This window comes from Vipera ursinii (assembly GCF_947247035.1).
Source record: "Vipera ursinii genome assembly, chromosome: 2".
Taxonomy (NCBI): domain Eukaryota; kingdom Metazoa; phylum Chordata; class Lepidosauria; order Squamata; family Viperidae; genus Vipera; species Vipera ursinii.
Genome location: NC_139513.1, coordinates 101351795 through 101375075, shown reverse-complemented (window position 1 = coordinate 101375075; position 23281 = coordinate 101351795). Strand labels below are relative to the sequence as shown.

Here is a 23281-nt window from a genome sequence, read left to right as displayed (position 1 = left end):
ACGGACACCCTTGCCTTGTGCCCTTCTCAATATTACATGCTGCTGTCAGGCTATTGTTAACTATGATTCGGGCAGTTTGTTTTTGATATAATGCCCTAATCGGCTGTAAAAAATTTTCCCCAAAATCCATTTTATCTAAAACTTTCAACAAAAATTGCCAATTCAATTGATCAAAAGCCTTTTCAGCATCTAAAAAGATTAGCGCTGCAGAGATCTGGTTGTGCCTTTCCAAAAACTCTAACACATCAACTATATGTCTCACATTATTTTTCATTTGCCTACCACTAATAAACCCCGTTTGATCCCCATGAATCACCTGTTGCAGAACCCTCATCAGTCTATTAGCCAAAACCTTAGCAAATATCTTATAATCTGTATTTAAAAGCGATATCGGTCTATAATTTTTAACTTTAGTAGCATCCTGGTCTTCCTTCGGAATCAAAGAGATAAAAGCTGTCTTCCAAGACGGTGGCACCTTTCCCCCCCTCTGAATTGTCTGAAACAGTTCCTTTAACGGCTTTATCATCTCAAATTGTAAATTTTTATAAAAGGCCGCAGTCAAGCCATCCGTGCCTGGCGCCTTATCGACCTTCAGTTCCTTAATTGCTGTAAAAATTTCTTCTTCTGTAATCAGTTGATTAATCCCCTCTTTTTGTGCTTGCGTAAGAACCGGGATGCTAGCATTCTCCAAGTATTTATCAATATCTTTTACATTAATTTCCTCTTTAGTATATAATTTCGAATAAAAATCCACAAAAGCATCCTTAATAAGATTCTGTTGAAACACAACCCTTCCTTTATACTCAATCTTGTCTATATTAGAGGCCCTTTGTTTTTTCCTCAGTCTATAGGCTAACCATCTGCCTGGTTTATTAGCGTTGCAAAAAGTATTGTGCCTAGCAAACCGCAGATTGGTTGCCACTTGATCTGCCATTAATTTATCAAATTGTCCTCTTAACAGTCTAATAGCCTCCTTGATCTTCACATCCTCTGAATTCAAAATCAAAGCCTTTTCTTTTTCCTTTATTTCATTCTCCAGTTCTTTCCTTCTAGTTTCCACTGCACGTCTATGTCTATTATTCATATATATCAACACTCCTCTCATATAGGCCTTGCTAGCATCCCAAACCATGTCCATAGAGGTACCCTTATTCATATTAATCTCAAAAAAATCCTTCATCCGCTGTTTACATTCTTCCACATTTCTCTGATTTCTAAACAAATTCTCATTTACGCGCCACGAGCGCCTGTCTCTTTTCTCCTTATCAATCTCCAACCAAACTGGACTGTGGTCAGAGATAGTTCTTGCACATATCTTCACCTTTTTAGTTCTCAAAAAAAAATCATTAGTCAACAAAATAAAATCAATCCTCGAAAAAGATTGGTGTCTGTCAGAATAAAAAGTATAATCCTTCTCCTGCAAGTGTCTCTCACGCCAGATATCTCGCAATTCCAGGTCATCCTTCATTTCAAAAAAAGATTTAGGCAGTCTAGCATGACTTGGAATGCGCTTAAAAGCTCCAGCCTTATCCAACTGTACATCCAGAACACCATTCCAGTCTCCCATAAAAATAAAAGATTTATAATCCAACTGGGTAAGCTTTGTGTGGAGTAAGCTAAAAAAATCAGCTTGTTGTTGGTTAGGTGCATATAATCCAACTAGAAGCGTCTTTTTACCTTCTAACAACAGCTCAATCATAACATATCTTCCATGCTTATCTGCTTCAATTAAGTCTGCTGTTAAGGCACTTTTAACATAAACAACCACTCCATTTTTCTTATTCTCTGCAGAGGCAACAAAATGCGTACCCAGTCTCGAGTTCAGTAAATGCTTTTGATCCAAAACTCTAATATGCGTTTCTTGCAAACATATAACATCTATCTTAAATTGTTTTAAATATTGAAAAACTTTCTTCCTCTTCTGCGGTGAATTTAGTCCATTAACATTCCAAGTTAGAAATTTAGTTGCCATGCATATCCTCCAAAAGCTCTTGGACCACAGCTTTGATAGGACTAACTTCTTTAGGCCGTGCTCCTCCCACAGCTTGACTATATGTACGTTGTGAAGAATCTGAAGACTTTTGCTGATCTTGTTCTTTTATTTTCTTTGCTCGTTTTAAAGCAGCACGCGTTACTCTTTGCTCTCTAGGATCATCCAAAGAAGTTGTAGCTTGATCTCCTCCAACACCACTTTCCTCTGTTTCATCCTCTTGATGTTCTCCTTCTCCAGATCCCTTTCCAGCTTCCAGAAGTGTTAATGGGGTTGCTTTTAAGACATTGTTGTAGAAATCACGCGCTTGCTTCACAGTAATCAGCCGGTACCTTTTACCTTCATGCATCACCATCAGCCCCTCTGGAATCTCCCATCTGAACCTTATATCTCTTTGCTTAAGCTCATGCACGAGAAATGTATAGTCCTTCCTTCCCCTTAAAATCCTTGGAGGAATTTCTTTTAAAACCAAGACTTCTTGTTCAGCAATCACCACTTTAGCATCATAGGCAGCTTGTATAACTTGATCTCTGATCTCTCTTTTTGCAAAATAAACCACCACATCTCTAGGCAACTTTCTCTGTCTGGCAATCCATGAATTCACCCGGAACACTTTATCCATAGCTGCTCTTATTTCAGATGCTGGCTGGTTTAATACCACTTCAAGAGCCTCAGAGATCAGCTGCTTTAAATCTTCTTTAATATCCTCTTTTAAACCTCTAATTCTGACAGCAAACTGCATCTGGTAATATTGGGCTAAGCTTAACTCCTTTTCCACTTTGTCTCTTGCATTTTCATTCTCCCGTGCTTTTACTTCTAATATAGCATTCCTTTGAGCCAGATCATCCATTTTTTCATCTAATTCTTCCACACATTCCGCCACTTTATGCACTGAAGACAAAATGTCTACCTTCATCACCCTGAACTTATGTTCCATCCTCTCTTCCATTCTCTCCTCCAATTTCTCCAATTTCTCCTCCATCTGCGCAAATTTATCACCCATTGATTGATTACCGTATATACTTGAGTATAAGCCGAATTTTTCAGCCCACTTTTTGGGCTGAAAAAATCCACTTCGGCTTATACTCCAGTCAACAAAAAAAAGAACTGTCCCTTCGTTCGGAACAGGCTGCTGAGAGAAGGGAGGGCTGGGCTCCGCACGGCTGCCTCAGCAGTTGGCGCGGCCGAGGGTCAGGCGTTCGCCCGCCGAACAGCTGATGGGCGCGGGCGTGGCCGGGCTGTCCCCAGAGATGGGCGGGTTCCACCGGCATTCGGCGTTCGCCCGCCGAACAGCTGATGGGCGCGGGCGTGGCCGGGCTGTCCCCAGAGCCGGGCGGGTTCCACCGGCATTTGGCGTTCGCCCGCCGAACAGCTGATGGGCGCGGGCGTGGCCGGGCTGTCCCCAGAGCCGGGCGGGTTCTACCGGCGTTCGGCGTTCGCCCGCCAAACAGCTGATGGGCGCGGGCGCGGGCGTGGCCGGGCTGTCCCCAGAGCCAGGCGGATTCCACCGGCTGGGCTCCCCACGGCTGCCTCAGCAGTTGGCGCGGCCGCGGGTCCGGCGTTCGCCCGCCGAACAGCTGATTGGCGCGGGCGTGGCCGGGCTGTCCCCAGAGCCGGGCGGATTCTACCGGTGTTCGGCGTTCGCCCGCCGAACAGCTGATGGGCGCGGGCGTGACCGGGCTGTCCCCAGAGCTAGGCGGGTTCCACTGGCGTTCCGCGTTCGCCTGCCGAACAGCTGATGGGCGCGGGCGTGGCCGGGCTGTCCCCAGAGCCGGGCGGGTTCTATCGGCGTTCGCCCGCCAAACAGCTGATGGGCGTGGGCATGGCCGGGCTGTCCCCAGAGCTGGGCGGGTTCTACCGGCGTTCGGCGTTCGCCCGCCGAACAGCTGATGGGCGCGGGCGTGGCCGGGCTGTCCCCAGAGCCAGGCGGGTTCCACCGGCTGGGCTCCCCATGGCTGCCTCAGCAGTTGGCGCGGCTGCGGGTCCGGCGTTCGCCCGCCGAACAGCTGATTGGCATGGGCGTGGCCGGGCTGTCCCCAGAGCCGGGCGGATTCCACCGGCGTTCGGCGTTCGCCCGCCGAACAGCTGATGGGCGCGGGCGCGGGCGTGGCCGGGCTGTCCCCAGAGCCAGGCGGGTTCCACCAGCTGGGCTCCCCACGGCTGCCTCAGCAGTTGGCGCGGCTGCGGGTCCGGCGTTCGCCCGCCGAACAGCTGATGGGCGCGGGCATGGCCGGGCTGTCCCCAGAGCCGGGCGGATTCCACCGGCGTTCGGCGTTCGCCCGCCGAACAGCTGATGGGCGCGGGCGCGGGCGTGGCCGGGCTGTCCCCAGAGCCAGGCGGGTTCCACCAGCTGGGCTCCCCACGGCTGCCTCAGCAGTTGGCGCGGCTGCGGGTACGGCGTTCGCCCGCCGAACAGCTGATGGGCGCGGGCGCAGCTGGGCCTTCTCTGATGCTGGGTAGTTGCCACCGGTCGTGCTCCCCCGATCCCCACTGTGTTGTCGAACCCGTAGGGCTTGACACCTGGCAGCACATCCCGCAGGGAAGGTCTGCTAGGGAGGCGGCAGTCAAGCGTTGTTTCCCTCCTCGTGCGCGCGCGGTTGTGTGGGTGTGTCAGACCCGCGGGAATGGCTGGCAAGGAAGCAGCGTCCCCCCCCTCCTGTGTGTCGGGCCCACGGGGCTTGACACACAGAGAAACGCAAATGCCGTACTGCCGCCACCTTTACTAGCCATTCCTGCAGGTCTGACACACACACACACACACACACAAACACGCACGAGGGGGAGAAACAACGCTGGACTGCAGGGAAGGTCTGCTAGGGAGGCGGCAGTCAAGCATTGTTTCCCTCCTCGTTCGCGCCTGTGTGTGTGTGTGTGTGTGTCAGACCCGCGGGAATGGCTGGCAAGGAAGCAGCGTCCCCCCCTCCTGTGTGTCAGGCCCACGGGGCTTGACACACAGAGAAACGCAAATGCCGTACTGCCGCCACCTTTACTAGCCATTCCTGCGTGTCTGACACACACACACTCACGAGGGGGAGAAACAACGCTGGACTGCCGCCACCTCTGCCAGCCCTGCAAGCCTCTGCCGCTTCTCCAACGTGGAGATTTCCAGAGGTATTGGAATTCCAAGGAGATGCAGACTGCAGGGCAAGTCGGCCGAGTGCCTTGGCGACATTCCAGCAAGGCAAAAGGCACAAAGGGGGCAGGGGTCCCTCAGGCCGGCTGGGGAGGGGGAAAGCGCGTGCTCTCGGCTGGCTTAACCCAGTTCCATTTTGCAAGGCAAAAAGGAGCCGGGAGAGGGAAGCAGGGAGGAGCTCTCCGCCCACCCTCTCTCCCGCCTTTCATTCCCCGCGTTGAACAGCGCGAGTACACAGCTACGTGACTGGAGACGCATCCCTCCCTCCGGCCAGCTTGTTCTGCTCTCGCTCCGTCCGTACGAAACAACTGTTATCCAGCTTTATTTACTCCTGCCCGAGCCAGCAGGGCTTACGTTCTCCTCTTCTCCCCCTCCCCCTCACTGGAGCGCTGCCTGCCGCCTTTATTCCCCCCCTCCGCAGAACAAAGGAATGCGAGGCGCCGAGGCAGCGCCCTCCAGCCAGCCCCTTCCAGCGCGCGCGCTTCTCGCCCAGTCATAACAACCAACGCCTTAAGGACTGCTGCGAGTCCTCCGGCTCCCTTCTCCGGTCGCCGCGGCCGCCGTCGCCCTCCGCCCCGGCAGAGGCTTGCAGGGCTGGCAGAGTGGCGGCAGTCCAGCGTTGTTTCTCCCCCTCGTGCGTGTTTGTGTGTGTGTGTGTGTGTGTGTGTGTGTGTCAGACCCGCAGGAATGGCTAGTAAAGGTGGCGGCAGTACGGCATTTGCGTTTCTCTGTGTGCAAGCCCCGTGCGCCCGACACACAGGAGGGGGGGAACGCTGCTTCCTTGCCAGCCATTCCCGCGGGTCTGACACACACACCCCTACGGGCTTGACAACACAGTGGGGATCGGGGGAGCACGACCGGTGGCAACTACCCAGCATCAGAGAAGGCCCAGCTGCGCCCGCGCCCATCAGATGTTCGGCGGGCGAACGCCGGACCCGCGGCTGCGCCAACTGCTGAGGCAGCCGTGGGGAGCCCAGCCGGTGGAACCCGCCCGGCTCTGGGGACAGCCCGGTCACGCCCGCGCCCATCAGCTGTTCGGCGGGCGAACGCCGAACACCGGTGGAATCCGCCCGGCTCTGGGGACAGCCCGGCCACGCCCGCGCCCATCAGCTGTTCGGCGGGCGAATGCCGGACCCGCAGCCACGCCAACTGCTGAGGCAGCCGTGGGGAGCCCAGCCGGTGGAACCCGCCTGGCTCTGGGGACAGCCCGGCCACGCCCGTGCCCGCGCCCATCAGCTGTTCGGCGGGTGAACGCCGAACCCCGGTGGAATCCGCCCGGCTCTGGGGACAGCCCGGCCACGCCCGTGCCCATCAGCTGTTCGGCGGGCGAACGCCGGACCCGCGGCCGCGCCAACTGCTGAGGCAGCCGTGGGGAGCCCAGCCGGTGGAACCCGCCCGGCTCTGGGGACAGCCCGGCCACGCCCGCGCCCGCGCCCATCAGCTGTTCGGCGGGCGAACGCCAAACGCCGGTGGAATCCGCCCGGCTCTGGGGACAGCCCGGCCACGCCCGCGCCCATCAGCTGTTTGGCGGGCGAACGCCGGACCCGCAGCCGCGCCAACTGCTGAGGCAGCCATGGGGAGCCCAGCCGGTGGAACCTGCCCGGCTCTGGGGACAGCCCGGCCACGCCCGCGCCCGCGCCCATCAGCTGTTCGGCGGGCGAACGCCAAACGCCAGTGGAACCCGCCCGGCTCTGGGGACAGCCCGGTCACGCCCACGCCCATCAGCTGTTCGGCGGGCAAACGCGGAACGCCGGTGGAACCCGCCCGGCTCTGGGGACAGCCCGGTCATGCCCGCGCCCATCAGCTGTTCGGCGGGCGAACGCCGAACGCCAGTGGAACCTGCCCGGCTCTGGGGACAGCCCGGTCACGCCCGCGCCCATCAGCTGTTCGGCGGGTGAACGCCGGACCCGCGGCCGCGCCAACTGCTGAGGCAGCCGTGGGAAGCCCAGCCGGTGGAACCCGCCCGGCTCCGGAGACAGCCCGGCCACGCCTGCGCCCATCAGCTGTTCGGCGGGTGAACGCGGAACGCCAGTGGAACCCGCCCGGCTCCAGAGACAGCCCGGCCACGCCCACACCCATCAGCTGTTCGGCGGGCGAACGCCGAACGCCAGTGGAACCCGCCCGGCTCTGGGGACAGCCCGGTCACGCCCGCGCCCATCAGCTGTTCGGCGGGCGAACGCGGAACGCCGGTGGAACCCGCCCGGCTCTGGGGACAGCCCGGCCACGCCCGCGCCCATCAGCTGTTCGGTGGGTGAACGCGGAACGCCGGTGGAACCCGCCCGGCTCCAGAGACAGCCCGGCCACGCCCGCGCCCATCAGCTGTTCGGCGGGCGAACGCCGGACCCGCGGCCGCGCCAACTGCTGAGGCAGCCGTGGGAAGCCCAGCCGGTGGAACCCGCCTGGCTCCGGAGACAGCCCGCCCATGCCTGCGCTCATCAGCTGGTCGGCGGGCGAACGCCGGACCCGCGGCCGCACCCACTGTCGGGGGGGGCGAACGGGGGCGGCCATGAACGGCCACAGAGCACACGTGCCGGCAGGGATGGCTGGGAGAAGGCTGGAGACGGCTGCCGGTGGTCGCGCAGCTCCATCAGCTGAGAGGCGGCAAGAAACAGCCGCCGGCGGAGTCAACGAGCAGCTCGTCGCGGCACAGAATATAGATATGTTGCTAAGAAGGGGCCAAGCTTATACTTATACTCGGCTTATACTCGAGTCAATAACTTTTTCCAGTTTTTTGGGGTAAAATTAGGGGTCTCGGCTTATACTCGAGTCGGCTTATACTCAAGTATATACGGTAATTGATTCCAAAAGTTTATCCAGAGCATCTCGTAAATCCTTCGATGTCAGCGCTTCAGGAGGGTGCAACGCCTGTAATGATGATTGTTGCACCGGCGAGGATCCACCACTCCGAAGAGTTTTAGGGGGAGGTTTCGCCGCCATCTTTTAGTCCTCAATTATGACGCACTTTCACTTAAAGTTTAAAAAGTCCAACAAGCTCGAGAGTATAGTAAAATAAACCTCTTCACCTTTGTCTCTTGTACCGCTCTGCCTGCTCCTTTAAATCATAGTCCTTTCTTCAGGCAGGAATGGTTCGCAGACGCCTGGCTCTGCTCCAAGAAGTTCGGAGCAGAGACGCCGGCCAGCTGGGAGCAACCCAGGCTTCGGGGGAGTTCGATCCTTCAGCCGCCCAAGCTCCAAGCTCAGGCGGCCCCGGAGAACTCTACCCCTACCTGGGGCCTCACCCCCTCCTCTTCTCCCGAGGAGGGGGCTTCAATTTCGCCCGAACAGCTGATCGGCGCTGTTTCGGGCGAAAAAACAAACAGCTGAGCCGCGGGCAGCCCGGGAAGGCTGTCTTCGGCGCCGCGCCGCCACCGGAAGTCCTCGCAATTAACGCATTTGATTAGATTCTGAAGTTTATAGGGTTATTTCCCTCCCTTGCTGCTAATGGTCTCAATATGTACTTGTAATTACCAATAAAATGTTAATATAAATTTCAGAAAGTTGGGATGATGGATTTTTAGTATAATGCTTGGCATCATATCTAGCAATGACATTCTTGGACAAAATTGCCATGGTTTGCAGTCAAACCAGAGGAAAATTGTCATTCTCATCCTCAGAGAGATGATCCTTTGAGCATCTATCTTACAAGTGGCTCACTTGCAATGAACTGTATTCATTTTTCATTTTCTTCTTGAAGTTACCTGCTCCTGGCCAACACCTTGCTTGGCACTAGGAAAACAGCTAACTACATTTCTAATTAGTGTTGATCAAACATAAGCAACCCTTGACTTACAACAGTTCATTCAGTAACCATTCAAAGTTACAACGACCCTGAAAAAATGTGAGTTATGACCATTTTTCACCCTTATAACTGTTGCAGCATCCCCAGGGTCACGTGATCACCTTTTTGCGACTTTCTGACAAGCAAAGTCACTGGGGAAGCCAGATTCACTTAACAGCCATGTCACTAACTTAACAACTGCAGTGATTCACCTAACAACTGTGACAAGAAAGATCGTAAAATGGGGCAAAATTCACTTAACAAATGTCTCACTTAGCAAAATAAATTTGGGGCTCTGTTGTGGTCATGAGTCAAGGAGTACCATATTGGTCAACCTTTTGCTTTTCCTGTCCATATTCTATACCAAAACAAAATGCGGCCTTGGCAATAGAGTGATGACGTAAGTGGTGAAATGAATAGAAATCTAATCTAAATGCGTACCGAGGAGCAAAGCATTAAATATCTGGAATAAACAAATTCCTATACCTAACCTTTCACTGATATAGTTGCATTTATATATTAAGTTGCACACACAAGCAAATAGATTGTTAAAGATGAGCATTTTGCTATGCTTTATGCTGTTTAATCAGGTGTTAAAAGTGACAGCTGCAAAGACATGTACTAAGGGAAAGCAGTTCATATACACAGGTGGTGCTTGAGGAAAAGGACAGTCAGTGACAGAGTTTGCCTTGTGTGGGTTTCAAGTTAGGAAGAACAAAGGTAATCTTTTCCTGTCAAACTGTCTTGCATATCTGAAGGAAACACTAGCAGGGATGTGACTAAAAGGAAATGGCAAACTGTGTCTTCTTTCCCTACTATTCTGAGAGAGAGAGAAAATTAAGCATCCAGCTTCTCTGGTTTCAGGATTCACTTCACAAACATTGCCTTCAGAGAGCATAAATAAGGTTAATTTATTGGATTGAACTGGGGGCCTGGTGACTTATTTCTGAGAAAATGAAATTAAGCTAAGGATGATTTTTAAAAAAACAAACAAACAATTTCTTTGCAGAACACAGCTGACATGTAGAATTGACTGAATTCCAAAATCCTTGGTTTTTTTTATTTTAATTTTGTAACAAATTTTATTATTTAAAACTTTGGACAAGGTGTTAATTGTCTGACAATCCTTCTTGTCATTACATCATTTTTGTGTTTTATATACATATATACACTTTATGTACATATCATTTATATACAGTTATAGAATATTCAATCTTATCAACCACCTTATTCTAGTAATATGTGAAATCAGCATTCTGTGTGTTTCTGTTGTGACCTTCCTTTCTGTTCCCACCATGAGTAAAACTTATTCCAAATTTTGTAGCAATCTGACTGGTCTTTATTTTTAATTTCCAAAGTTAACTTCTCCATTTCTGTGCACACCCAAATTTTACTTATCACTTCACTCTCTTCCGGTATTTCACTGTTTTTCCATTTCTGGGCGAACGTCATTCTCGCTGCTGTGATGATATGTATCATTAAATATAACTCTTCTTTGCTATGTTTCTCTTTTGTTGTGCCAAGCAGGAAAAATTCTGGTCTACATTCAACTCTCCATCCTAATATTTCCTCTAGCCATGTCCGAATCCTTTGCCAATACTTTTGTGTCCTATTACAGGACCACCAAACATGAAAATTCTTTGGAACACTTCCAACAGCTAGGGTATATTGTCTTGTACATTTTGGCTAATCGTGCTGGGGGGAGATGCCACCGATAAAACATTTTATATAAATTTTCTTTATAAGCTGAAGCCAGTGTTATCTTATTTCTATCCCAGAGAGTTTGCCAGATATCAAAATCTATGCCATATCCCAAATTTTTCAGCCATATCAGCAGTCAGAGCGGGCGGCTGTGTGAATGGGCTTCTCTATATCACACAACCTCTCACCCAGTGTCTGCAGGGGCTCCTCAGAGCCATAGGAGGTCCTGGAAGGACAGCTGAAGTTGCGGGCATCCCGGAGAACCTACATGAGTGGCAGCCTGTGTTGGATACCGGAGAAAAACCCGATGCAAGCGGACCGGGGAGAAGGAGGCCAGTAATGGCCGACATGAAGATCTGACAGAGGGGCAGAACTAGCATCAATGTAGTGGAACAACAGTGGAACAGAGCTGATGAAAAGGAATTCCAAGATTTTTACATTTAAAAAGTGAAAGGGAGTGCTTTTGAAAGAGACGCTGGCTAGAAGAGGGAGCCTTACCGAGAGGGGAGCGAGCGGCGAGAGAAGCGACAAGAGATAAGGCGATAGGTGAGAGCGACAAGAAGAAGGAGCCAGGAAGTTAGAAGATTGTAAACTAGCCATGAGATCAGGTGAACTGATAGAAAGGTAACGGGAAAAGATAAGTTTTTGAGTCCTGGAGACTGAACTCTTGAGAAAATGAGTGTGGACTATAAGTAGAAGGAAAGTGAATAGTTTGGACAGACTTTGAAGTTTTGATTTATAAGCCTCTGGAGTATAACGAATCCAAGATGGAGAAAGTGACACAGCAATCTTAGGACTGCAGTTTTGATAGTGAGACAATTACTGGCTATTGGCTGAAGAAAAAGATATAAAAGGTGCCACAAATTTGGAGTTGGAAATTTATAATTGAAAGGAAAGTGACTTTGATGGGACAGGAAGATAAAGGTGATATACAGTATAAATATAGATAAAAGACACACATAAATATAAATATATAGACTGATTGCTTGCTATATTCGCGAAATAACTATATTGCTGCAATTGTTGATTGCTAGAATTGGATAGAATTGAAATAATCAATTAGCTAAGGAATTAATCACTTGATTGTTAAAGATATATATATATATATATACAATTTGATTGATATATTGGTAAATGTTTATTTAAGGTTAAAGGAATTAAGTATTTGTAAAGAGTGGTATTAATTGAGTAATGTCTTAGGGGTTTGGTCAGATTTATTAATATCATAAGAGCCACAACAGATTAGAGATATAGGACAGGGTGGCTGTTGATTTTGATATATCTCCCCCAAATTAGGAAATAGAAAAGGAGGTAGTGGTGGAGGGAGATAGAGGGGAGAAAAGAAGGTGGAAATACCCCATAAAGAGTATTTTTATAACAATCTGGTTAAATATGACAAGCATACCGAACTTAACAAAGATTAGTGCAGGAAAGAGGGCAGCACCACAGGGGTTAGGGATGTCTTCAAGCCCTTCTAGTCAGAAGTCCATTGATGACATGATACAAAGAGAAAGGTCAAATTCCTTTAAAAATTTACAAGCCCTTCTGCAAAATATGCAAGAAGCAATGACTAAGAATCATGAAGAGATGAAGAAAGAGATAGGCCAAGTGAGAAATGATACTGGTGAGCTCAAGTAAAAAATAAAAGTGATTGATGGTAAATTTGAGGGGATTTAACAATTAATAAAAAATGAGCAAAGATTACAGGAAATGGAAGTAAGAATGGAGAAGGAGGAGAAGAAAGTAGAGGAGTTAAGTGAAACACTAATCCGGGCAAACAGAGAGCTTGAAACAACAGTGATCTTCCTGGAAGCAGAGAAAGCTGCCCACTATCTGCGCTTTCAAAACATTAAGGAAAAAAAAGGTGAAGACCTTCTGGACATGATGGCGGACTTAATGGCGAAGGCATTAGGCATAGGAAAAGATGAAATGTTGGTGGAAATTGATGAGATGTATAGAGTACAAACTAACTATGTGAGGAGACATAATCTTCCGAAAGAAGTACATGTGAGATTGGTTAAAAAAATCGACCTGGGATGAATGACTACATAGATCAAGAGAGGAGCCGCTAGACTATGGAGGACAACAAATAACAATTCTCAAACAAATACCTAAAAGAATGAGGGATTTGAGACGAGGCTACCAATTTTTGACATCGAAACTGATTAGATATAATGTGAACTTTAGATGGCTAACTCCAGAAGGCATTCTAGTCATGTGGCAAGATAGAAGGTATAGATAGAAGGTATAGATAGACAAGGCAGAAGATTTTTATAAGTTCCACTTTAACAATGAAGATGAAGTAGAAGACCAAGATGGAGGCGACATAAGAGAAAGGGATGCAAGACAGATGGCTATAGTAGGGAAGGTACTAGGAACAGAGGTTAGAGGAAATAAATCTGGAGAGACTACAGAGAAATATGAAGGCAGAGACAAAGAAACAAGAGAGATCTGCACAATGAGAAGCACAAGACCCAGATATAAGTAAAATAAAGGGAGATGAATGCAGGATTTTGTCACTGAATATTAATGGTTTAAACTCACCAATGAAAAAATGGAAAATCTTTAATAAACTTATTCATCAAAAATTAGATATAATTGCAATTCAGGAAGTTCATATAAAAGAACAACAGAAATACCTGTTAGATCAACCAAAATTAGGAAATATATTTGTATCATTAGATCAACAAAAAAAGAGGGGGGTGGTATTATATGTGAATGAGAAATTGGTAGCTAAACAAATTTATAAAGATAGAGAAGGTAGAATATTGATAGTTGAGGTAGAAATAAACCATAGGAAAGTAGTGATTGTAGAAATATATGCCCCGAATGGAAACCAAGAACAGTTTTTAAAAATGTTACATAATAAGATACTGTATGTGATATAGAGTACGATGAGATCTGTGTGCTAGGAGACTTCAGTGCTATTATTGATAATAATTTGGACTACAAGGGTAATAAGACCAGGAAAAGGAAAAGAAGAACACTACCAAGATCCTTTTTCAAATTGGCCAAAGATCTAAATATCCAGGACATATGGAGAGAACGGAATCGTGAGGCTGGACAGTATACATATTATTCCAATTGACATAGTTCGTGGTCTAGGATTGACATGGTGTGGATGTCAAGGGAAATTAACTCTGAAGTCGAAGACGTGTGCATAGAGACAAGCACCTGGGCAGACCACAACCCTGTGAAATTTAGTTGGAAAGGGTCCAAAAAAAACATCTAGATGGACTATACAAAGATCAATATTAAAAGAAGATGACTTCAGATGAAAGATGGAGAAAGAATTGGACTTCTTTTTTTAAATAAAATAAAGCTGAAGACACCTCTGTCCGAAATCGTTGGGACACAGCTAAGGCTATTATGAGAGGAGTTGCTATAGCATATATGGTGAAAAAGAATAAGGAGGGGAAAAAAACACAGAAAATGTTAGAAGGGAAATACAAAAGATTAGAAACAATACTCCAACAAGAACCACAGAAAAAGAATGTAAAACAACAAATGGACTTAATTAAACATAAACTTAACATCTTAGCAAAAGAAAAATTAGCACAACAGATAAGATGTATAAAACAGAACTTTTTCGAAAATGCAAACAAACCTGGTCGATGGCTTGCACACAAATTGAAAAAAACAAAAGGAGAAAAGTTGGATTAGTAAATTATGAGATGACAAAGGGAGAATACACTATCAAGAAGAGGAGAAAAAAATTAAAGCCCAGGAATTTTACGAGAAATTATATAAGGAAGATAGCCAGGAAAATGAGGAGAAAGCAGAGGAATGTTTCAAAAAAGCAACACTACCAAAAGTTACAGAGGAAATTAAAAATATGTTGAATGAAGAAATTAGGATGTCAGAGGTGATAATGGCCATTAACAAACAAAAAAATAAAGCATCGGGTCCTGACGGCCTCCCAATAGAAATTTATAAGGAACAACAAAATCCTTGTTTCAGAGGCCATTACAAGGAATTAGGAAATGACTCACAATATTTGTTTGCTATGATTGAAGGTCAATTTTCAGGGATAGCCAGCTTCGCTATAAGAAGAAGGCTATATTACACGGCACTCAGTTTGATAAACTAATTTTTATTTTTCTGCAGTGATAGTGAGGTGTGAAAAAACACTAGCAATAGGAGAAAAACAGTAAGGAATTGGTGGTTTGGTTAAAGTGCAGACCTGTAAGCTAGATAACCACCATATTTTAAAGGATTCACACTTCAGGTTCAGCTTCCTGATATTCATATAATACTTTAGAATAGAACAGAATAAGTTGGAAGGGACCTTGTAGGTCATCTAGTCCAACCCCTGCCCAAGCAGGAGGACCTACACCATTTCTGACAGATGGCAGTCCAGTCTCTTCTTGAAACCCTCCAGTGATAAAGCACCAACAACATCTGAAGGCAATCTGAATGAATGAATGAATGAACCTTTATTGTCAAAGTACAACCATGTATACACTGAAATTGACTGAGCCTCCCTTCATGCTCCCACCCCCCAACTTACAAGTGACACAAACTCTCCATCTTATTACACCATGTGAACTAATTGCACAACACACCGGCCTCGCAAGTCAATTATGCATAAAATATATAAAAATTATTTCCCGTTCAAAAGCCTAACAGCTTCTGGATAAAAGTTGTTTTTCAGCCTGTTTGTGCGGCTGGCTATACTCCTATATCTCCTACCTGATGGTAGGAGAGTAAAGAGATACTGTCCAGGGTGTGAGTCATCCCTGAGAATTTTCCTCACTCTTCCAAGGCAGTGAACCCTGGCGATGTCATCCAGTGGTGTCAGGGAACAGCCCACAATGTCTTGTGCTGTGCTCACCACCCTCTGTAATACTTTCCTGTCCGCGGCTGTCAGACCAGCATACCAAACCACAACACCATACAATCTGGTTGATTGTTCTCACTGTCACAAAATTTCTCCTTACTTCCAGGTTGAACCTCTCCTTTTATACGAACCTAACCAATTATTATTTATTCGGCAAACTCTGGTTAACCAATCCATAACTTAATGCTTACATGTGAAACAGTTCATAGTGTGTCTTTGCTGAGGATTCCTCTTCAGTGTTTATGTAGAATTAGTTTGCCTGCTTTGCTAAACCATATAAAGTTCTGCTTCTCCTTCATTATAAAAACTAAAAGTAAGCCTGCTGAATAGATCTACACTACAATGTTATTACATAGACAAGTATTAATATCTATTAGCAAAAGTAAATTATCACAAAATGAGTACTATATAGTGCAAGCTTCTATGAAGTAGTCTCTCTTTTGGGTATGTAAAAGATTCACTGAAGTACTCTTAGGATCTGCCTATTGCACCTTGCACAAATAAGAAAGATTAATGTATAGATAACAAACCTCCCCAAAAGAGAAACAAAGTGGCTTATTAGATTAATTTAAGTAATGGTATTTATAATAGTGTGATGTGTGCTCCCAAAGAGAATAGGACTTTGGATTTCCATGTAATTAATAAGAAATGGCCATATTGCAGTTGTTTCAGGAACCATGAGGATTAAAAATTCACTATCAGTAGGATCTTTTTTTGAGAAGATAAAGCATTTTTTATTCTTTTTTATTTCCTGCAGTGTGACTGTAGAATGCCCCCCAAGAGAAAAATGCAACTGGAAATAATAGTAGAAACTCCCATTGCACACTTTTTAAAATATTCCTCCTTGCATGATTGCATAAATTAATCAGACAAGAGGGTGAATCTGCCTTGTGGACAAATTAGCCAGAGCTTAATTTATATCAAGTACTATTTTTTCAGTATAAAACTCACATGAAAAATGATAAAATAGGTACAAAGTTACCTGTAGATGAATCATTGAGAACAGTCAAAGATATATCTAACTTAATGATGATACAATTTAACTTTCATTAAACACATAAAGAAAGCAATGAGTCCCAATATATGGCCAATAGATTCCTTCATAACTATCACAAGAAATCTGACTTAGAAATTATATCATATACTCCATAAATGTAATATGATTCCTTCACAGTCTCACACTAATATGAAGCGAGGCCTTTTATCAATAATGCCAATATAAATAGGCTAATTTTCAATTCCTTTTGCAAAAGTACATCAAGGGAACAGCTGTTCTGAAAATCATTTTTGTTCTCTAGTTAAACACCAAATGCAAGAAGTTTCAAGACAATTCTTTGTGGGAACTCTGACATCTGGGATAAGAAAATTTCTTTTCAGAGATAATTTACTTTAGAGACATTTAGCTTAATTTCTCTAAGTAGTAAAAATGAGAATGAAGAAAATGAATAATAATTAAAAATTAATTCTTTACAAATCCAGATTCGTGTAATTTATTAATTCTGTAACTGAATTTCCTCAAAGGGACTCAGGGTGAGGACTGGGCTTGCTTTTGCTATGAAAGTAATTCAGAATCACTTTCAAGTCCTAAAAATAAAGGTTATGATCCATTTCCATACCTTTTGATATACTGTTTAAATTTTGATATGAGAAACAATTTTCAGTACCTTTCAACCAAAGCTACTGTAAAATATAAGCTGAAGAAAAAGTTCCCAGAAAGTGAAAAACACTTTAATCACAGGTGTCAAAAGATATTTAATTTAAACATGTCTACTTTATTAATGTCTCATTCACAAATAGATGCCTATCCAAATAGGAGTTGGATAATACAGGGTTGACCTGGATTCCTTGGTCTGTCACAAGTAAATGCAGCTATGTCTCTGCTATATTAGAACACTTGCTGCAATGTATGTTAAATTCAAGATGAGCATGATGTTTTGTTCTGACTTTTTAACAATCCTAGAGTCACCATCTCTTTAAAATCAGGTTTCTTTTGAGATGAGCTTAATTCCTAGTAGCCTTAGGAATATATTCCTATGTTGGTTTTTGTCAAGAATTCTATTGCATTCCTCTAAGATTATTTTTTTTACACTTTCTAGCATAACCTGCAACCCTTACATTCCGTCGGTTAGTGCTTAGATGGTGTCACATCTAAGCACTAACCAAGGCTAATTCTATAGCTTCCCAGACCAGATATAATTGCTCAGAAGTTTACATGCATATATTTTTTTAAAAAAAAATCTCTTAAGAATGATAGCTTCATTCATATACAAGGGGGGGAAAGCCTCATATCTATTTGGTATAGAAGCAATTAATTAATCCAATTCAAATATGACAAATATGAGCATTGGTTGGTGTACTCTTTCTGTGTGCCCACCTTTAAGCCACTCTGGACTCCTGATTTTCTTGGCAAGATTTGGGAAGTGCTCTGCCATTGCCTCATTCATAGGGGCTGAGAGACTGACTAACCCAAGATCATCCAGCAGAAGCCTAAGGCTCAAAGTTCTCTCAGTTTCTAGCTCAGGGGTCTTCAAACATGGCCCTTTTAGGACTTGTGGATTTCAACTCCCAGAATTCCTCAGCCAGGCACGCTGGCTGAGGAATTCTGGGAGTTGAAGTCCACAAGTCCTAAAAGGGCCAAGTTTGAAGACCCCTGTTCTAGCCTGATGTATTAACCACTATACAAAACTGGCTGTTTAGCTTTTGGTGCATCGGGGGCATGCTTTTGGTTTTGTTTTAGGTGTATTCGTGTGCTGTTTCTAACCATGTGAAGATAGTAATTTCTTAATAGTCACTGGCAGGGTGAGACATGGCATCCTGGTGAACGTGTCCATTTTTAAAAAAAAAAAATATTTTATAGCTTTTTATGCACTGGAAATTTTAGGTGGTCAGCTGACTGGGATCAGTGTAGATTTAATTTGTTTTGTAAACAGATTTGATCTGCTAAAAAAAATGGCCTCCAGAATTAAGGGTAGGGAAGAGTTGCAGTCATCTTAAGGTGCAATATCCTCTGTTAAGTTTGTGGGAGGGATGTCAGGAAAAGTCCATTCCAAGTAAGCAGGATAAACATATTTTCAGCAATTAAAGTGCTGACATTAAGATTCAAGGGAGATTTCTACCAATTAACCAGCAGTAGTGAATAAAACTGGCACTCTAGATAGAGGTTAGGTGGAGGACAATTAATAAAAGGCAGTACAGGAAAGAGAAGCTTATTTGTTTGCTTGCTTGTACAGTTTAGAAGCTGTACAGACTCCTAATGACTCTGGATGGCTTACAATTTAAAAAATAGAAACAGTAAAACAAAAGAGAGAAATCCTGAGTAGCCAAAGACAAGACCACCAGGGGAAAAACATTTAATAACGTTTCAGTCCTTACCCTGCCCAAGGCCTGGGAGAATAGCCAAGTCTTCACTAGCTTTGTGAATATCATGAGAGTGGGAACCAGCTGGATCTCTTTGGGGGATATTATTATTTATTTATTTATTGATGGGATTTATATCCCGCCCTATCTCCCGAAGGACTCAGGGCTGCTAACAATAAAACATATAATAAGTACATAAATCAAGATAAAATGAAATTGAGAACATCAGTGCAATAAAAATTAGAGAATTTAAAAATGAATTAAAAATACTAAATATAAATTAATTAAAATGCCTGTCAGTCTAGGTCAGCTTGGTGGAACAGGTGTGTTTTGAGGCCGCGGCGAAAGAATTGGAGGTTTTGGGCTATCCGAAGTTCAGGGGGGAGCTGATTCCATAGGGTTGGTGCTCCCACAGAGAAGGCCCTCCCCCTGGGGGTCGCCAGCCGACATTGCCTAGCTGACGGTACCCTGAGGAGGCCTTCTCTGTGTGAGCGTACTGGACGATGGGAATTTGTTCCCGGCAGCAGATGGTCCTGCAAGTATCCCGGACCTAAGCCATGTAGGGCTTTAAAGGTAAGTACCAGCACCTTAAATCTCACCCGGAGGGCAACTGGTAGCCAATGCAACTCACGCAGGAGGGGTGTAATATGGGAGTATCGGGGAGCTCCCATCACAACCCGTGCAGCTGCATTCTGCACCAGCTGAAGCCTCCGGGTGGTCTTCAAGGGCAGCCCCATGTAGAGAGCATTACAGTAATCAATACGGGAGGTAACGAGTGCGTGGGTGACTGTGCGTAGGGCATCTCGGTCCAAAAAGGGGCGCAATTGGTATATAAGACGAATCTGTGCAAATGCCCCCCTAGCCACAGTTCCAATGTAATCTTCAAAACTGAGTCATGAATCTAGGAGGACGCCCAGATTGCGTGCTTTATCAGTGGGAGGTAACATCTCTCCTCCTATAGTCAGAGATGGAACCTCTTGGACTAAACGAGATGACGGTATGTACAGCCACTCAGTCTTGGCCGGGTTGAGTCGAAGCCTGTTTTCTCCCATCCAAATCTGTACCGCTTCCAGACAACGGGACATCACATCAAGGGCATCACTGGGTTGGTTCGGGGTGGAGATGAATAGCTGGGTATCTCTATTTCTATCAATATATTTTATGAATTGTTACATTTAAATTATATAATTTTTTTGATTAACATTTAATTCTCTTATACTATGAAATCACTTATTTCAGATGGATGTGTGGATATCACTGTAAGGCGGGAAATTCAGATGAAATATGCATGATATACAGTCCCCTGGATACAGAAACTATAGATTTGGGATTATTACGGTTAACAATAGTTACAATATAAATGTAAATTCAGTACTATGTTGCCTAATGTTCTCTAAGCAATGTTTAGAATCAGGATGTTCGCCATTTAAATAATTTCTTTTAAAATGCTGAAGACTTCATGTAACAGTGATTTCAACAGCTGTACTTCATTAAACAAGTCAAGCAGCAAAAAATAATCTTTTAAAAATAGATCTCTTTGGTCATGGATAAAAGTGTTCAAATTAATTTAAATATGAAAGCAAAATCATATTTGAATGGAGAGAACCTCATTTCCTTCCAATAGGAAATGGAATTACTCATTAAAATAGAAAAAAACATGAACTTATTTTTTTTAAAAAAAATTTTTAAAATAATTTGGTAGCATCCATGGAGGAAGCCAAGCTTGTTACAGTATGTACAGAATCATCACAGATAAAATTGGTGAGGAAATTATTCCACAGACTATTAATTCACTAGAAAACATACATCGGTTCCTTATCAGTATGACACATGACACTTCAAATTGGATATAACATTGTTCTCTTGGGTTTCACTTGTGAAACATCTAATTTTAGCTTTCACCTTTCCTACAAAGAGATAAGTTCTACCCAGTCCCCTTTCTTCAGCACCTAAACTTCAAAATGTTTAGTTGTCAGAAATTCCAAATAGGAATTTGCTTCCATTATCTCGTCTTTTAAATAACTGGTTATTTAAGAGCAAGATATGATTCTGAAAAACCGTCAACCACTGAGGTGGTTATGAAGTCTTTTCTTTTGCATATTGACAGCTAATTGCCTTTACTCATTAGTTTGTTCTATATTGAGGCCTAATTCTGAAAATTTGTTGAGAATTCAATTGTATTTAAATCTTTTGAGTTTATTTTCTGCCTAGGCCAGAAAAAAAGTTTTATTGGTTTATAAATGTAAGTTATCTTTTACTAATATGTGTACCATAATGCATATTTTTTTAAAAATTAGCAGCCTCACTAGGAAGAAATCTTTAAGTTGTCTTTGTCAAATCATTCACACACCTTTAAAGTTGGTAGTTAAGGCTTTTCACACAGATTATTAATTCTGCAAAACATTTTTAGCAGTAGTTCCACAGGATTTATAACTAGAATTCAAGGACTATCTTGTTCATCCTGATTGCTGACTGTTTAATCTCTATTTGTATTATGTTCTAATATTTCTGTGATCTGATTTTACTCAGTTTTTTAAACTTTATTGTACTGAGCTAAAGTTTTATCTTTAAATAGATATGTTTATTTATATTAGTGCATTTATCTACTAGTTATTAACTTATGTTAAAAACTGTATTCTCAAATTTGCACTGAATACAAATTATTCAGCATTAATTGCTTGCTTTGTTGCATTGTACAGCATATTGAGATGAAAATAACAGTCTTAAAGTCACTGGGAACTGAATACAGTGGGACCTACTTCTAAGATAAAAATATTTATTGCATTCTTGTATGTATGGATGTGGTGGCTCAGTGGGTTAGGATGCTGAGCTTGTTGATCAGAAGGTCGGCAGTTTGGCGGGTCAAATCCCAATATGTTGGTAGGCACAATTTTAATGTGTGACTGAATTTTTCTACAGTGAACAAACAAGAGTAGCTTTTTGCAGAACCCAGCACAATTTAATCAAACCTACCAAATGCTTCTTCTATGATATGTGTGTGTATATGTGTGTGTATATGTTTTAAATGTTTGTTAAGTATTTAGAATGCACTTGCTTACGTCCCAAACACGGGACAAATCTTATTATTCCGTTTCAGCCTAGCCCAAGGCCATCTACAGGCAGTAGCCACAGCAGTGGCAACTCATATTTGTGTAAATTTTTTTGGCTTGCTAACAAGGTCTCCCTTTATTCTTTGTTAAAAAAATTTACATTATATATATATATATATATATATATATATATATATATATATATATATATATATATATATATATATATATGGATCTTTGGTTATTCGGGTATATATATATATTCGGGTATATATGTGTGTGTGTGTGTGTGTGTGTGTGTGTGTGTTGTGTAGCAGTATATTAATGTTAATAATTTTCCTTTAATTAGGTCCATGGAAGAAATTTGCTGTCGATTGATTATGATCGGAACATTCGTACAGAGAAAATATATGATGATCACCGGAAGTTTACACTTCGTATTATTTACGATCAGCTTGGACGCCCTTTTCTCTGGCTACCCAGCAGTGGACTTGCTGCTGTGAATGTCTCTTATTTTTCAAATGGACGATTGGCTGGGCTTCAGCGTGGTGCCATGAGTGAAAGAACAGAGATTGACAAACAAGGCAGGATTATTGCACGCATGTTTGCTGATGGAAAAGTGTGGAGTTATACATACTTAGAAAAAGTAGGTAATTGTTGGTATGACCTACAGTCCTGCATTAGCTGAAGTTTGGGATTTACTGATGCCAGCATACATATCTATACGTCAAACAATTCAAAAATCGTAATTGAGATGCCTTTGTAATTTTAAGAATTTAAGCAAAGTATTCATTCCTAAATGCTAGATATAAGCTAATGCTAGCACAACTACTGATCAATGCACTGTACCTTCAATCTTAGGACTAAATTTAAATAATTTGTGCCCATCCTATTTCTGAATTATTTGCTTCTCCTTTTTGCCTAGTTCTGAAGAACTCAGCTGCACATTCTTTTGATTGGTTTGCTGGTAAAAAAAAAAGATTGTTTGATTATAGATTCTTTTAGATAGACATGCAGACTGATTAATCCAATGGAGTTTAATGTTTAATGAAGATGTTTAAAACTGTAACTTTTAATATCTCTGCAATGTTATGAAATAGACAACATTGAATAATTATATAAGGTAAAATACTCTGTTTGGAAACCTTAAAATACAAATCCTTTGATTTTGGTTTAAAATGAAGTGAGGTCAGTTCTTGCAAGAACCAGCTTCTTTTTAAGAACTGGAAGAAATCCTATTTTAAGAATAGTTTGCCACAATCAGATTTTTTTGAGCCAACAGGCAGTGAGTAACCCTTACATATGAACTTTGCTAATTAAATTTCAATGAGGTAACTCATTGTGTGATCAAACTTTCCAGGTTCTATGTGTGCCTTTGCAATGAACTGCAAGTCTTTTTATGCTAAAAAAAATCACAGTAAATCCAATGCAC

At 43.8% G+C, this 23281-nt stretch overlaps 1 protein-coding gene across 5 annotated transcripts in view; it reads left to right on the top strand.

Annotated features, from left to right (window-relative positions):
• The window catches only part of TENM2 (teneurin transmembrane protein 2), a gene marked incomplete at its 5' end in the record, with an annotated part of 931826 nt that overhangs the window by 893697 nt on the left and 14848 nt on the right, over window positions 1-23281 (top strand). For all 5 annotated transcript variants that reach the window (XM_083351308.1, XM_083351307.1, XM_083351306.1 and 2 more), the window contains one exon: window positions 22199-22495. In XM_083351308.1, coding sequence (XP_083207434.1) covers window positions 22199-22495 — 297 coding nt within the window. The remainder of the gene's footprint in view (window positions 1-22198; window positions 22496-23281) is intronic.